Below are 17,653 nucleotides of genomic sequence, written 5' to 3' on the forward strand. Positions count from 1 at the left end.
TGGAAATGTTTCATGGCTGGTTTTCCTGCTGGATCCTTAACAAGGAACTGGCTATACGTAAGAAGCTGCTCACCTAGTTTAAGATCTAGAGACCATTAACACTAGATTTTCTGTTTTAAGATCTCACACAGTTATTTGGGAGAAGGGAAGAAAGGTAACTAACCAAGAAATGCTATCTAGAAGCATGAGCTTTGAGGCCTTTTGGCAGTCTTTTCCCCAGCATCTCATTAACAAAATTATTTTAGGGTTAGAAATGAAGAAATTTCTTTTTCCTTTCAATTTGTGGACCTCTAAAATCCATGGGCAAAAAAGCTCCTATTTTTCCTCCTCTAACATACCCTCATAATCTTCTCTAGCTCATTCCTGAAGTTTAATACTTCCAAGTCAAAATGCCTTAGATAAGCAAAATAGGACCTTGCACACAAATGTTTAATAGTTCCCTGAGGCTGTCTGAAAAGCAGAAAAAAAGGAAGACATTATTTTATAATTAAAAGTGATACCTTAGAACTGGTCCAGTTCCCTACTAAACATTTCACCTTTTTTGTTGTTGACCCTACAGCTTTCAGATAACATCCATGTTAAATTCTGTTTTCTTGCAAGCTCGGCAGTGTTTGGGGATAGACAGCATACTGCAAATCTTATTTCCAAATAATGATTCCAATTAAGAAGATAAACTAGGACTACTCTTTCATTTTTGTGTTTTTAAGCTGCGTAGGATCCAGTTCACAATATAAAACTTTAGCAAAAAAGACAGTGATAATTTCCCCTGATGGCATTTCTCTCTGCACCACTAGAGAAACTAATTTACTATAACCTCTAATGACTCCTTAGGTTAAGGGCTACAGAAGCTACCATCAGATGATTTCACGGGCTATGACTGGCATAAGAGTTAGTCATTTGAAATTGGAGCTAAATTCACATTTTTGTTGTTGTTGTTTTTTGGAGACAGAGTCTTGCTCTGTTGCCCAGACTGGAGTGCAGTGTTGCAATCATAGCTCACTGCAGCCTCAAACTCCTGGGTTCAAGTGATCCTCCCACCTCAGCCTCCCAAGTAGCTAGGACTACAGGCACGTACCACCACACCTGGCTAAAAAACAAAAATTTTTTAAGTAGAGATGAGGTCTTGCTATGTTGCCCAGGCTGGTCTCAAATTGCTGGGCTGAAGCAATCCTCCCGTGTTAACCTCCCAAAGGTCTGGGATTACAGGTGTGAGTCACTAAGCCCAGCCTAAATTCACATTCTTGAGGGGAAGAGACATTTATAAGACTGTATTATTTTTAAGAAAAAAAAAAAAGAAAAGCAATTATTTCTTTTTTTTTTTTTTTGAGGTGGAGTCTTGCTCTGTTGCCCAGGCTGGAGAGCAGTGGCACAATCTAGGCTCACTGCAAGCTCCACCCCCCTGGGTTCATGCCATTCTCCTGCCTCAGCCTCCCGAGGACCTGGGACTACAGGCGCCCACCACCACGCCCAGCTAATTTTTTGTATTTTTAGTAGAGACGGGGTTTCACCGTGGTAGCCAAGATGGTCTCGATCTCCTGACCTCGTGATCTGCCCACCTCAGCCTCCCAAAGTGCTGGGATTACAGGCGTGAGCCACCGCGCCCGGCAAAAAGCAATTATTTCATGGCAATTGAAGCCATTTCTAATATTCAACTATGTCAGAAATTTAAAGTCAATTCTTAACACAAATTCTAACTTCAGCAGAAAATCAATGCTACTCATGGGAGGTAGGAATAGAAATAAAAAGATTAAAAAATACAATAAAAAGAAAAGACAAAAGGTAAATGGAAATTCTGATGATATGCTGAATTCAGGAGCTCTGCTATCAAACTTGTACTTTACCAATAGTTCTATGACAAGAGTCCCTAATGCCAGGAAAAGAGGCCAACATAGGTTTCTCCATTAAAGCTGCCACAGCCATTACTACTATCCCCAAATGAAAATGACTCAAGTATGTTTACAGCAACATCTGAATGCTATTAATTCCTTATTAATTTCATTATTCTCGTCATAAATAAGGATAATAGAGCATTTGCCTCAGAATGATTTTGATCTTTTTTTCCCAAGCAATACAATGCTCCTACAGAATGCCACAGAAAATCTCAGAAGTCTAGGGCTAACGAAAGTCAAGAATAAAGTTACATTAGCTAAGAAAAATAAATGGAAGAACAATTCACAGTATTTGGTGGATAGAAGGAAACCAAGGTTTTAAAAATCATGTATAAATAGAACCTCTAAGACAGGATTTATTGAGAAAAAGAAAAAGCATTTGGTGAAGAAATTGACATACTGCAGTAATGAGTCCTCACCCAAAACAAATGAGGGCAACATCATTTATGTGAGCTCGTCAGCTTCATATTATTTCGACAAACTTGGAAATGTCTACCTTCAACCAACAGACCTCTAGACTAGTAGTTTTGGATAGCCAAGTCATTTCAGCATTAAAACAAATCACAGGGAGATAGAAGCCAGGGTCTAGAACCACAAAAGAATAGTGTTATTTGACTAATAAGGATTACAAAAATCTTGTGTTAAAGCGCCCAAAGATCTAATCTGTAAGTACTGTCATATGTAGACCCTCTATGATACTCCTCTAGTCATCAACTTTTTCTGGGGCAGCCTTCACATCCTAGATCAGGGGCTATTTTAGGAATTCAAAACTTGGTGAGAATTCAGGCAAGAATTTCTTGCAAAGGGATGAAATTGTGGATTAATGTGGATTTTTAAGAAAAGAAGGGTTAGGAAAGGTTGTTTTTTTTTTTTTTAACAGTTAGATGACTTTATTTAGAATATATGTTGTAATGATTCCCTCCCACAGAAGTCACTTTAAACCATAACACACAAATACTGTGCAACATTCAACCAGCTAAGGATTTCACATGACTTTCAGGAAATAAATGACCCACAATTACCCAGTGAATTCCATGTAGTGTTAAGAATAATTGTAGGTACTTCTTCATGTAATTACCATGAAATTGAGTATAATTTAGAGAATAAAATCAGGAACATACTCCTAAGTGCTTTTTTGATCCATTAAGCATTCGTTCTTATCTCTCACTAAACGCCTGGGTGCCTCAAACTAGCTTTTGTTTATAGGCTAGATTTTAAAACACTGTTTTATTATACCTCTGTTAATGTATCTCTACATAGCACTTTAAAAGCAGACGTGAAGAGACCAACTGGAATAAACTGCCAACTATTTATATATAATATACATACTTTGCCCAAGAATGCAGTTTTAGAAGCTTAAATCACTGAGCTCTAAACCCATCAAACTTTTCTATGATAAACCAGTGACTTTTTAATGTATTCTATCAGTTTTTACTTATTAGACATGGACAGGTCTGTTTTCATATAAATGAAAATCAGGTCTAAAAGATGGCCTTGAAAAGAGTTAATACTGTCTGTCAGCTTCAGCACAGAGGTTGGCATTCAAGTCTGAATTCCTTTGCTTGAATAAGAGTGATATATTCTTGAATCAATCAAACTGGCCACATGAGGTCTCTGCCATTACCAAAATAAAATGCAAATGCACTTAACAGGTATCTTGAAAATCAGATTATTTCTCATGAAGTACAAGCACTGAAAATAATATTGGATATCTAGTTTAATTTCTGGTTGAAAATAATGTATTATGCTAGGAAAAAGGAAGAATGAGGTTGAAGTTGGAGATAATACAAATGAGCAAACTGTATCCCACTTAATTCATGTGTGTAAAGTGTTAGCCAGGTGTTTCAATTAGGGATTCACCTAGGCTAGAATGAAATAATTGTTAGGTAGTAAAGCATATACACTTGGCTATATAAACAGTGTACCTGAATAACAAATTCGATTATTTAAATTATAGTCTATGCTGGAATTCTTGGAAATACACGTGGGTCCTCAATAAATAGTGACATGTTGTGAGCAACATGTCAATCTTTGTTTTTTTTTTTTTTTGAGACGGAGTCTTGCTCTGTCGCCCAGGCTGGAGTACAGTGGCCGGATCTCAGTTCACTGCAAGCTCCGCCTCCCAGGTTCCCGCCATTCTCCTGCCTCAGCCTCCCGAGTATCTGGGACTACAGGCGCCCGCCACCTCGCCCGGCTAGTTTTTTGTATTTTTTAGTAGAGACGGGGTTTCACCGTGTTAGCCAGGATGGTCTTGATCTCCTGACCTCGTGATCCGCCCGTCTCGGCCTCCCAAAGTGCTGGGATTACAAGCTTGAGCCACCGCGCCCGGCCAACATGTCAATCTTGGTCATGGATATATGAAGCACTATATTCTCTGCAATCATTTCCAGCAGTGCTCCCATTAAAGCCCCACAGAACAGTGTCTGACTTTTCAATTATCTCCTCAGTACATCTATCTCACTTTGGCAAGAGCGAATGGCTCGCTATGATTCAACCCCATTTAAACATGGCGGTGAGCAAAAAAATTCCAGAAATGAAGGGGGAAAATTTTACCTAAATAAAGTGAGGAAAGATGAAATTAAAACAAATATGTTTTCCAAAAAAACTAGTAGGGAAACAATTAAGGAAAAACAAAAATAAAATAACTGAGGTCAAGAACTTAAGTTTCCTCCAAGTAACATTTAAGGAACTGATGAAAACAATTACAAAGAAGCACTGTAAAAATAAATGGTGGAGGGCAGCAGGATTTCGCTTGCTTAATCTTTTTAAAGTGCCAGAATTCATACTAAGCAAAACTAGAGCTTTTAAATTTAGGAAGCCTTAGCAAGTTCAAGTTCTTCCTTGTCAATCTTCTGATTTTCACCTGTCTCCCAAAAGATGTAACAGGCTATATTAGTGATATTAACATTTTATGTTCTTCTGTCACTCAGGGGAATCATTTTATGAAATTGTTCAAGTATGTAAGTAAACTGTATTTGCTTGACTGGATAGCCACTTGGTTATTCTGCAGCTACACAAGTTGGTACTTGCTGAATTATATAGCATACCTTTCACAAGTAAAGGTACAGATCAAATTGCTTAAGAAATCACTGTTGACTGCTTTGGGATGCTAGGAAAGCCAAGGAGCCCATGATTCAAGCCTAGAGCTAACAAAAAATATATTCCCATCAATCCCCAAAAGAAGTAAAACCATGTACTAAAGACAGAATAAAGTGGGACCTCAATGTTTCATTCCTATACATGACACTTTTTGAAACTGCAGGTTAATTTCTTCTTTGGTGAGGCCTAATCTTGCTACTCAGGGACATACTTGATTCCATAAAGCTATTCACTCTTAAGAGCCACTGGATCGACCGACACTTCTTTTAATACGAGTCTGCTTTAGCATGGTGGCGGTCAGCTTCATACAACACGGTTTTGGAGCAAATGTACGCACTAGCCAGATGCAGGTTCCCCACACTGCATTCCACAGCACCTCCTCAGAAGATATGTACCTCTATCTCTCACAAAAAAATTGACCTGTGGGAAAGTGCATCTGCCATACCTTGTTTTTTAATGAAAAAATATTTGAACTGTTCACAAAGTCTGGTCTATGTGCTTAATGAAATGCCTGTCAGTTGTATACCACTGGACAACCACAAACCATCTCTTTAAAATATCAATATCCACAAGCAGATATAGAGAGACAATGTGTATAAAAATAAATGAAAGCAAAGCTCTGGAAACCCAGCCTCCTCTCTCAAAAGAAAATACTACAGAGATAGCACAAGAGAAACGGGAGCCCTGGTTCTGCAGAGCTCTTCTGGACAAAAGAGTCATTTTCTCCTAAAATTGCTATGAAGATATTATTCACTACTCGATCCCTCCTGCTGGTCATTTTTAGAATGGCTCTTAAAGGTTCTGAACTATTGTCTCCTCAGTTTAAGGTTTCTGTGACTCAAAGTCAGATACTACTGTAATATCTACTATAAAATATATCATTACAGAAATATTATATACCAACCTCAGATAGGTGCTCGGGTCAATCTCAGGTTTCATGTTTAGTTTTATGGTCAAGAGTGCAAACTTGAGACCTCAGTTCTGCCTACTGTTTAACGTAACACAAAACAAGTCAACACAGACACAGATATCACCTTAACATACATCAGCTGTCCTAGAGAACTATACACTTGTTAAGAATGAAGTAAAGAGGTAAACAAGTGACACCACTTACACGCAGTTGTGTGATGGGAGGTGAAGTGAAATGGGAAGGGAGAAGGCAGGTCAAATGACCAACAACAACAACATTCTAAATACTTGTAGTGCTGAATCTGTTAATAGTGCTTATTTCCCCCAATTAAAAAAAAGAAATAAAAATCTGAAAGGGTAAACTGCCTAATTTTTCTTTTATACTCATTAATTCTTAAAAGATAAAGTAAGAAAAATATATATATATATTTAACTGGAAAGTATACCAATTTCACTTTATTAGCCTAATTTAGGAATAGGATGAGGAGAGCGGGGTTGAGGTCAGGCATGAAGGAAGAGGGTAAAAACTTGTGATGGTTAAGATCCCTTCAAAACTCTGGTGCAGTCCTCAATCACTGTAGCTTTACTGTCAGTCAATGGAGCTGCAATCCAAAAGATGGAAAATCGACTCCTGTTTTCCATTTCTGTGTCCAGTGACTCTTCAGTTACAGTGTGATGAGGTCTACCAGGTTGCCTTTAGGAGGAGTCATGCTGTCAGGAAAGAAATTTACTAAGGTGTCAAAGAGCTGAGTTCTTTGAGCATAGGTGTGATCCACATCAGAAAAGCCTGGTGAGGAAGATACAAAGAAACATCCATTGTGTTTAAAACATGTAACAGAAAAACTTGTTGAGACCAGCAGCAATGTATTTTATAAGGGAGACATCAAATCAGGCTTCACAACCAGGCAGAAACTACTGATCTGACCCCAGATGCTGTGGTGTGACTTTGGGTAAATTAATCAGACTTTCTGGCTTTCAGACTTTGCTTCCTCAGCTGTAAATATGTGACAATCCTGTTTACTTCATAGAGCTATTGTGCAGATTAAATGTAGTTACATGAAAAACCTCTAGCAGAAGGACTGGCAATTTAGTTACTAAATAATATTGATCTCTCTTCTCTTCCTTACAAGGTCTTTCCTCTGCTGGTCCACTGAGGAAATTCCACTTGTCTTTTCTGACTTGTTAATGCTTCTGAACCACTAAGAAGTTTTTTGGTAATAAAAATATAATAAAATCAAAATGAAAGGTCTTTAGAAATTAGTCTAAAATCATCAATGTCTCTGAGACAGCTGGAAGTAGTCTCAGAGAACTGAGTGATAACACAGATGACTGAGGGAAAGAGATACATGTACAATATGTAGAATGGTACCTGCACGTAATAAACACTATACCTTCCTGCTACTATGTACCAGGCCCTATGCTAGGCACAGATTATGTGAGGAATAGGGCAATAAACTACTTCTATCCTGATAAATATTAGAAAGCATATGACGTTTTTAAAAGGTAGGGACTGTTAATCTAAAGGATTTTCCCCCTAACCTCTAATAAACATTCAACGATCAAGTTCATTCCAGCTAAAGGAACATTCAGTGAGATGCTGTCTTCATCAAGTGGTTTATCTCAGCTGCTTCAGATTTCTTACATACAAATGAGATATTTAAGTGATAAAATAAAATAAATAATTTCCCCTATTCCTGAAATAGCTGAGACATGAGAGCACTGCTGAGTGCCATGAGAAACAGAAACAGAGCCATCAAGAGTTATGTATGCCACGGTGTTCAGTGAAGGCGGCTTCAGATCAGACTGCTTTTCATTCAACTTAGAGAACCATTTTAGGTCCAATCTGTTTTAATCTTGTAGAAGAACAGGAATAGACCATAACATTGCCAAGGATACCAGTTTCCTGGAAGGAACATAAACAATGCCTCAAGAACAGCACATTCCTTTTTATTTTTTAAAAATATATTGTTTTAAGTTTGAGGAAAATGTTTACTTGAGATGAGCTTGAGTTTAACAAAGCCCACTATCGGATCGTGGAAATGAATGGAAAGAAATACTTCAACATATTAACAAAGGTTATCTCTGCGGTGAGATAAGAGTCTTCCTTTCTATTTTATGCTTTTTTAAAATTTTCAAATTGTTTCTTTTTCAACTTTTTATTTTGAAAAATTTCAAACTCACATAAAAGTTTCAAGAATTGTGCAATGAACACCCTATATAGCCTTCACTTAGATTCACCTCATCAATTGTTAAAAGTTTCACCAAATACGTTCTCCCTCTCTCTTTCCCTGTGTGTGTACCCCACTGAAAATCTTTTTGCAGAACTATTTGGGAGTAAGTTTTAGACAGCTTTGCCCCCTATATGCTCAAACTAATTTCAGCTAAGAACAAGAACAATAACTTACATAATCAATATATATTAAATTCATGAAATTTAACATTGATGTCCCAATAATACCAGTCATTTTTCAGTCACTTTTTTACAGTCATGTTTCCTACTAATCTAACATCCAATCCAAGATCACATACTGAATTTAGTTTCCAATCTCTCGAGTTTGAAATAGTTCCTCAGCCTCTCTTTGTCCTTTATGACACTAGTACTTTTGAAGAGCACAGAACACTTACGAGTGAAATGTGTTGAAGCTGGGTTGCCTGATTGTTTCTTCATGATCAGATTCAGTTTATGCAGTTTTGGCAAGAATACTACAGAAGTGATACTGTATGTCTCAGGGCATCATCTCAGAAGGCATGTGGTATCAGTTTATCCCAATACTGACGATGTTAACTTTGATCATCTGCTTAAGCTGGTATATATGCCAAATTTCTCCGAGGTAAAGGTGTTCTTTTCTACCTTTGTAATTAATAAACTATTGATAGGGAGACAGCTTGATGAGACTGTGTAAATATTCTGTTCTCCAACAGCCCTGCATCCAATAATTTAGCAATCATTGATGATTCTTTCTAAAACAATTATCAGTTATATGATGGTGATTTTCTAACTCTAAGATTCCTTCTACAGTTGTTGACATTCTATTGTAAAGAAAAGCTTTTTCTTCCCCTCCTCCCATTTTACTTATTTGTTCACATCACTGTGTACTCAGGGATTCTCTCTTGTTCAATATGTTATACTCATTACTGTCACCATTCATTCCGATACTCATACTGTCCCAGATTTGACCAATGAGAGCCTTTTTGAGCTGGCTTCTGTGTCTTTTTGAAATACACCCATTATTTTTGGGGTACCTTCTTACTTTCTAGTATATGTCCAAACTCATCATTACACAGCTCTGGAGTCCTAATTCCTTTTAGCTGTGACTATTATTTAAAAACCAAGCAAGAACAGCTGTGCTAATTGCCGGGGTGTCACTGTTTCTAGGCCTATGCATACATACCTATCATATGCATACTTTTTTTAAGAATATTATAGTTCATGCTTTTATTGTTAATTCTAATTTCTTAAAGCCCCAGAGGATTTAAGAAATGAATCCTTCTCTTATCCCATTCCACATCTCCTTTCTTCCACCAAGAAAACCCTCTCAGCAACATCGTATTTGTTCAACTTAAAATACCTAAGAGTTCTAGATTTGCTATATATGTACCACTACCAACAAAAACTCAACATTACTTTGCTTTTATTGTTTTTAGACTATACCCCACTGAAAGTATACAGTCTAAGCACTGTACTAAAATGGCTTAGTTCTCTCTTTTATGTTCTGAATATGTAGAAGTACAATGCTGTGTTATATTTTTAAAATAAGATATGGATTCTGTAATGCTACTCTAATAAAGTAATACCATTTTCTTGAGATCAAATTATCTAAGAGGGAAAAAACACTGAGTTCCTGTGTGGTAGGTACTTTAGGTATGATTATATTTCATTGTCACAAAAACAATGAAGTATTATAATCTCCAGTTTCAGATGAGACGACTTTGAGAGATTCAACAATCTTAAAGTTATTACTATTTTTGTTCTTCATCTACCTCTTTTACACAGAAAGAGATTCAGTAATTCAGTGAAGTCACACAGCTAGGGAGGGAAGAGATGGAATGTGGAACCCATGTCTGTCTGACTCCAAAGCCCTTTATTTTTCATTAACTCATAGTCATTAAGTGCTTAAGTGGTAGGGCAATGTACTAAGCTCATTTAACTCTCAAAGGCACATCTTTTATTTTTATTTACTATTTACCTATGAGGAAACTGAAATTTACACTATCATTAGATGAATGGTTAAATTATGGTAGAACCCTATTATGAATAATTATGTATCACTTCAAAAGAATACAACTGATCTAGTGTAGCTTGATAGAAACATCTACAAGCCACATGATTAACTTTTAAAAATTATGCTGCAGAATATGTTTTTACATTATATAATAAATTTAAACAGCACATACAAACCTATATATTTATATGGGTGTGTGCATGCGTATATATAGTTGATCTTGATCATTTACACATTCCATATTTGTGAATTTGCCTGTTTGCTAAAATTCATTTGTAACCCCCAAATCAATACTTGTGGTATTTCTGTGGTTATTACAGACACGTACTAAAGTGGCAAAATATTTGAGTTACCACACGCACATGCCCCCAGCTGAGGCTGAACTCTGTGATCTCTGCTACTTTCTAGTTTCGGCTCTTACTATCCACAACAGCCCTTTCACCATCTGTTTGGTACCACATTTTCGTGTTTTTGGTGGCTTCACTGTTTAAAATGGCCCCTAAATGTAGTGCCAAAGCGCTGTCTAGCATTCCTAAGTGCAAAAAGGCCTTGTGGGGAAAATATGCGTGTTAGATAAGCTTGGTTCAGGTATGAGTTAGAGTGATGTTGACCATGAGCTTAATGTTAGTGAATCAACAATATATATTAAATGAGGAATCTTTAAACAGAAACATACATAACATATGGTTATATATTGATCAGTAGATAAAATGTTGTGACCAGAGGCTTGTAGGAACCTAACTCTGTATTCTACTTTGAATAATGAGAACCAACTGCATCTATGTCTGTGTATACGGTTGTGTGTGTGTAAAGGTGTATTACATATAAGTGATTATACTTGAGGGTAAAAGACAGAGATTGAGGAAAGTTGTTAAAGGAGAATCCTAAGCTTTATATGTAATCAATGTTTTTTTTCTAGAAACAAATAAAAAAGGGGTGGGGATCTAGGAAACTCATCAATAGCACCACAACTACTTAAATGGCACTGCTAGGACAAAAAGGTGATACTGATTCTAAACCTCATGCTCCTAATCACTATGTTTATCTTACTTTATTTTCATAAGTAAAGTAAAATGGAAAGAGGATGTAACCATTTGAGCAGTGGAAACTGGTAAAGCTCAGTGAGAGGTAGCACATTTAGTGGTTTAGAGAAGGTGTTCTGAAGTCATACTGACAGGGTTTTAATCCTGGTTTTGCCATTCACTAGCACTATGCCTGGGCAAGTTACTTTAGCCTCTCTGCACCCTAGTTTCTTCATATACAAAAGGGGATCACATAGTAGCTACTTCATAGGGTTACTGTGGGGTAATCATGAGTTAAGACATGCAAAGTGCTTAGAAGAGTACCTGGTCCCATAGTAAGTGCTCAATAAATATTAATTAGCTATCACCCTATCACTAGTAGTATGACTGAAGACAATAACTGCTCTAAAAATAAAGTAACCTATTAGGAATATTTTTTATTTTTAGAGATGGGGTCTTGCTACATTGCCCAGGCTGGATTCAAACTCCTGGGCTCAAGAAATTCTTCCATCTCACACCACCATGCCTGGTTAGGAATATACTTTTAATTTATCATCCTACACGCAGCTGGATTTTCCTACTGTAGTAAAGGAGAAATAACATGAATTCTTTTTTCCTAGCATACACATTATTAAATGTACACTTATTTTCTAACACTAAACTTCATATTTGGACTGTAAACTTCTAAAAACAGCTGTAAGGACCAAAAAAGGACAAACCTGGGCAAGACAGTGAGATCTCCTCTCTTCAAAATATGTAAAAAAAGAAAAAAAATTAGCTCAGCGTGGTTGTGCACGCCAGCAGTCCCAGCTACTTGAGAGGCTGAGGCAGGAGGATTGCTTGAGCCCAGGAAGTCCAGGCTGCAGTGAGCCACGACTGCACCACTGCATTCCAGCCTAAGCATCAGAGCAAGACCCTGTCTAAATAAATAAATAAATAAATAGGTAATATGCTTTAGAGACCAGATTTTTCCTACTTGTCACAAACCTTGCTGAAAATAAGTTTAATTGTTCCAATTCATACTTTCTAGAAATAACATACAGCTCTTAAACTTAGCAAAGCGACTGAGTTCAATCTTACAAGTGCCTATAGCCACCAGAAGCTCTAAAATCAAGATCCTTGGAGATTTTCTCTGAGGTCACACATTTTTCCAAAACTAAGATAATATCACCTTCCATCTTTCCGATTCTTTAAAATACTACATACAATATTAATACTTTTATTTAATTCTCACTAAGAGATGAACATAAATTGGATTATTTCTGGAGGGTGTCATTCAGAAAGTTTGGCTGAGGTTTTTTTTTTTTTTTTTTTTTTTTTTGCAGACCTTAGAAAATGAAATATTCATTTATACCGTGAAAGGTATAGTAAATAATCCATTTTATTTCTTTTTTTTTTTTTGGGACAGAGTCTTGCTCTGTCGCCCAGGCTGGAGTGCAGTGGCCAGATCTCAGCTCACTGCAAGCTCCACCTCCCGGGTTTACGCCATTCTCCTGCCTCAGCCTCCCAAGTAGCTGGGACTACAAGCGCCCGCCACCTCGCCCGGCTAGTTTTTTGTATTTTTTTTTAGTAGAGACGGGGTTTCACCGTGTTAGCCAGAATGGTCTCGATCTCCTGACCTCGTGATCTGCCCTTCTCGGCCTCCCAAAGCGCTGAGATTACAGGCTTGAGCCACCGCGCCCGGCCAATAATCCATTTTATTTCTATTCCAATTGGCGTAAATATAAAATAGTCTGACAGAAAATGAATAAGAACAAGAACCAGGAACTCTAAATAGGCATAAAACCTTATGAAAAGTACTTCTTCTTTATAAATAGTAAATCAAATTTCTCATTATTAAAATTAGTATACAATCTGAATTTGCTCCTTATCCAAATTCACCAGTGTTACAAAGGTGACTTTTTTTTTTTGAAAAATACAGACAAGATTCTGCTATGCTACCCAGGTTAATCTTGCACTCTTGGGCTCAAGATGATCGTCCCACCTCGGCCTCCAAAAGTGTTGAGATTACAAGCATAAGTCATTGCACGTGGCTAGAAGATTACATTTTTAAGGCAGTCAATATTAATGGTACCCTGAATGGAGCATTACTGCTTTACTGTGCTAAATGTCTTCCAGAATTATTTAATTCTCTCAGCAATTTGAGGCAAGTACTCCCATTACCTTCATTTTACAGATAAAGAAACTGATAATCAGAAAGTTTAAGTAACTTGCTCAAGATCACTTTTAAGAGATCCTGACTCTTAACCACCATCTCACATTCCAATATCCTAATCACTAGGCTATACAACCTTCCCTCAGACAAGACAGGAAACAACATCCCACAGGAATTTTCCCTGCTTGTATTTTTCTCTTTTTGTGTTTGTATTGTTCTCAGTACATCTGAGGTTTGTTTAGAATCCAAATAAACTATTCCTGACAAAATATATTAGTTGGCAGTGAACAGGACAGAGTCAAAAGAAAGGAAAGGAGTTAAGCTGAAGGTAAAATATTTGCTGACACCACCCTACTTAATATATTTAAATTGCTGCCAAGAAATTCTTGTTCTAAAGGCTAAAAATAAGTCAGTTAGATACAATTTAGTGCTATCCACTAATAAATAAAAATAATGGGCCTGGGCTGTGGTATCAGACACAAGGCACACAATCATTCAAACAGAATATATGCCAGACCCCCAATTCACGTGTTGAAATTCTATCCATTTCATATGTTAGAATTCAGAAGAGCATGAACTTTCCAAATTAATGCTTACACCTAGGTTCTCCAGCTCACAGAGTGGGGATTTCTAGTAGCCTAAGGACTTCAACTCGAGTGTATGAATAGTGGTAAATCATTATCTAAATTCTTAGGAGAACCTTCTGGAGTCACGTTCATAGCAGTTTGCTCAGTCTAGTCCTGAGGAATCCTACATATTCTGGAGTTAGAACTTAGGACTGGAGTTGTCTTGATCAGTCGAGAAGCCTCAATCACTCGCTATGGATAAAGGGCAAGACCTCAAGAACACCTCTATTTTTTCATCCCAGTGAAAAGCACCAGAATTATACATACTCTTTTTTCTTTGAGGTACCATTCACTTTTAAGAGATAAAAGGTCAAATAATGAAGAAACTAAATTGAGATCCCAGAAGTGTTAATTTATTCCAAATAGAAAAAATAGTATTTATATTACATACAATGGAAAATTTCAATACTATTGCTCAACTCTAAGGCAAATAATAACTGCACCAGCATCAATGGGATTAATATGCATTCACTGACCACAGGAAAGCTGGGAATTTCCATACTTCAAGAATATTATCTTGGTAAAAAAAATGAAGCTACTAGTAAGTTATCCTGATGAAAATACCCTTGAAAATTCACCCAAGTAAAGGTCTGGGTTCTGCAGACTACCCACTTTACTACAGTCTTGGATTTTTTTTTTTTTTTTTAGATGGAGTCTTGCTCTGTTGCCCAGGCTGGAGTGCAATGACATGATCTTGGCTCAATGCAACCTCCCTCTCCTGGGTTCAAGCGATTCTTCTGCCTCAGCCTCCTGAGTAGTTGGGATTACAGGCATAAGCCACCGTGCCTAGCTGACTTTTTTTATTTTTTATTTTTAAAGACAGAAGTTTTCTCTCTCTCACCTAGGCTGGAGTGCAGCAGCCTGATCTTGGCTGACTGCAGCCTCTACCTCCTGCACTCAAGTGATCCTCCCATCTCAACCTCCTGGGTAACTAGGACTATGGAAGCACACTACTACACCTGGCTAATTTTTAAATTTTTTTTGTAGAGATGAGGTCTCACTATATTGCGCAGGCTTGGCTCAAACTCCTGGTGGGCTCAAGCATCAGCATCCCAAAGTGCTACGATTACAGATGTGAGCCACTGTGCCCGGCCTACAGTCTAGTTAATAATTCATTAATACTAAATGACAGTATTACTAAATGAAGACTAAAGTGTCTGAGAAAAACTTGAGTTTCAACTAGAAGTTATCTTGAACAATTAAGATAACAAAATTCCCATTTTTAGGAAAGAGATAATCTATCTTCTGTGCTCCCAAAACATTGCTATGCTTCTGGCGACACACAATTCCATAAAGAACAAACTGAGAAGAAAAACTATTTAATCAACAAGTATTATCTCATAGTATGTATCAGTAATACAGCCTACATTCCAAGGCAGTGCTATACCAATTATTTTGACCGTGTTTCTATTGCTATCTGTTTGCATACTAACACAGCAATTGGTATAATAGTCATTGCAAACTGAACTGATAAATGATACCTGAAAGTAACTTTGTAGCAGGTTATTAGAAATTTTGCATGATACCCTGAAACTTCATTTGCTCATCTATTTGTTTGAAACATCTCACCTGATGTTTCATGTAAAAGAAACCGAGATCCAACCTTCCAAATGCTAGGGCATCTAGCTGGATAAATTATACTGCAATACTTACCTAGAGCTGTAAAATCTGAACCAGATTTGAATAGAGCTGATGCCAGGAGCTGAAACTGTTTAAGAAAGAAGAAAAAAAAAAAAAAGAAGCAAATTAGCTGGCTAAGTGTGCTGAAGGAAAATAACCTTCTATAACTTTGACCATTTATCAGTAACTACATATTTCAGAATATGTGTGACATAAGTCTATTCACCAAATAGTGGCAAGAAGAACACATTCAGATTACAGAATACAGTGACTTTTCTACCAGGCTGCTATTATCATTTTCCAAAATACTGGGCCATTTCCTGAAATTATTTTATTTTTAAAATGTATTAAAGTATGTATTTATTAAGGAACAACAGCACAATAAAATAAAAAAGAAAATTGTCATTTGAATCTAACACATATGATCAGATTGGTGCCCTGGGCCCTGTTACCGAATTTTTAGCATATACACATTCTCATCTCAAAATAAACGTAAGCCACTGTAAAATACCTGATGTCTCAGCTGTGTAAATCAAAATCTGAGAAAAAAAGCATGTATAGACCATTTCTAAATTACAACTTAGCTTGAGATTCCACAATTACATATAATCATGTTGTTAAAACCCAAAGACCTTTTTTAATGGATATAATGTTGTAAATGATGCTTAGATTTCCGGGCTGTCAAAGTTAGTTTAAAACAGACAATGTAATTTAACAATGAAGAAATAGAGTAAGACAAAACTATTGCAACATTAGCAATTTAACAAACAGGCACAAGATAAAAAATCTGGAGAACTATTTATATTTATCTTGAATGAGAATGCAGGAAAAGAGGCAAACTAAAGGAACGAATTAAAGCAGACAAACTCCTCAATGGAGTTACTTGGCACTTCCCAAGACCTGGGCAGTTAATATCACCAATTCCTCAGGATATATTTCACATCTATGTTTGCAGTCTTTAACATTTCAGGTATTAAATCATACCAACATTTGTAAGCCCTGATGAATGGTCCTTTGAAGATCAGAAATTGTACAAATATTCCATAGGTATTCATCTAAGCAAGAGTTATGAAAATGGGGGGTAAAAAGAAAAATTTAAAAATGCATAGAAGTTTTTATATATTCTGGGTATCAGTCCTCTGTCAGATATATCTACTGCAAGGACTGTTTAGTCTGTGGCTTTTCTATTTATTTATTTATTTTTTGAGGCAGGGTCTCGCTCTGTCACCCAGGTGGGAGTGCAGTGGCGTGATCATGACTCACTGCAGCCTTGCAGCCTTGACCTCTTGGGTTCAAGCAATCCTTCTGCCTCATTTTTTGATTTTTTTTTTTTTGGTAGAGACGAGGTCTCACATGTTGCCCAGGCTGGTCTCAAACTCCTGGTATCAAGCAATTCTTCCTCCTAGGCCTCCTCAAGTGCTGGGATTACTGGTGTGAGCTATTAAATCTGGCAATATCTATTTATGTTTTTAATAGTCCTTTAATGAGTGGAAATTTTAACTCTTTTGAAGTCCAATTTATCAAGATTTTTCTTCAACAATTACTGCCTTTAGTTCACGTCCAAGAAATCTTTACCTGTCCCAATGTTGTGAAGATAATCTCCTGTTTTCTTCTCAAAGCCTTATTCTTCTGGATTTTATATTTAGATCTGTAAGCCATCTTAAATTAGTGTTTCAGTAAAGAGTGAGAAAGGTTTGAGATATCCAGTATTCAGTAGCATTTGTTAAAAACTTTCTTTTCCCCGTTGGACTTGGCACCCTGGTCAAAAAACAACTGACCACATATGTATGGGTCTACTTCTGGACTCTATTCTGTTGTATTGATATATTTATCTCTCCTTAAGCCAGTACCACACTGTCTTGATTACTGGGGCTTTACGTAGAGTCCTGAAATCAGACAGTATAAGGCTTCCAATTTTTTCAAAATTGTTTTAGCTAGTCTCAAACCTTTGCATTTCCATGTAAATTTTACAGTGGTTTGTCTATTTCCTCAATGACAACAACAACAAAAACCAAATTTACACTGCATTAAAATAAATGCCAATTTGGGGAAAATGGGCAGCTTTAAACAATTTTTATCATTTCAATCCATAAATACATCTCTTCATTTA

At 36.8% G+C, this 17,653-nt stretch overlaps 1 protein-coding gene across 3 annotated transcripts in view; it reads right to left on the bottom strand.

Moving 5' to 3' along the window:
- Positions 1 to 5,421: 5,421 nt before the first annotated feature.
- The window catches only part of MKLN1 (muskelin 1), a 169,263-nt gene continuing 157,031 nt past the window's right edge, over positions 5,422 to 17,653 (bottom strand). For 2 of the 3 annotated variants that reach the window (XM_030932519.1, XM_030932521.1), the window contains exons 17-18: positions 15,577 to 15,631; positions 5,426 to 6,684 (exon numbers count right to left, since the gene is read on the bottom strand). In XM_030932519.1, the coding sequence (XP_030788379.1) occupies positions 6,563 to 6,684; positions 15,577 to 15,631 (177 nt within the window). In that variant the 3' untranslated portion in view covers positions 5,426 to 6,562. Of the gene's footprint in view, positions 6,685 to 15,576; positions 15,632 to 17,653 lie in introns of all 3 variants that reach the window. The other variant, XM_030932520.1, reaches the window with a different exon arrangement.

Source organism: Rhinopithecus roxellana, chromosome 6 (genome assembly GCF_007565055.1).
Source record: "Rhinopithecus roxellana isolate Shanxi Qingling chromosome 6, ASM756505v1, whole genome shotgun sequence".
NCBI classification, from domain to species: Eukaryota; Metazoa; Chordata; class Mammalia; order Primates; family Cercopithecidae; genus Rhinopithecus; species Rhinopithecus roxellana.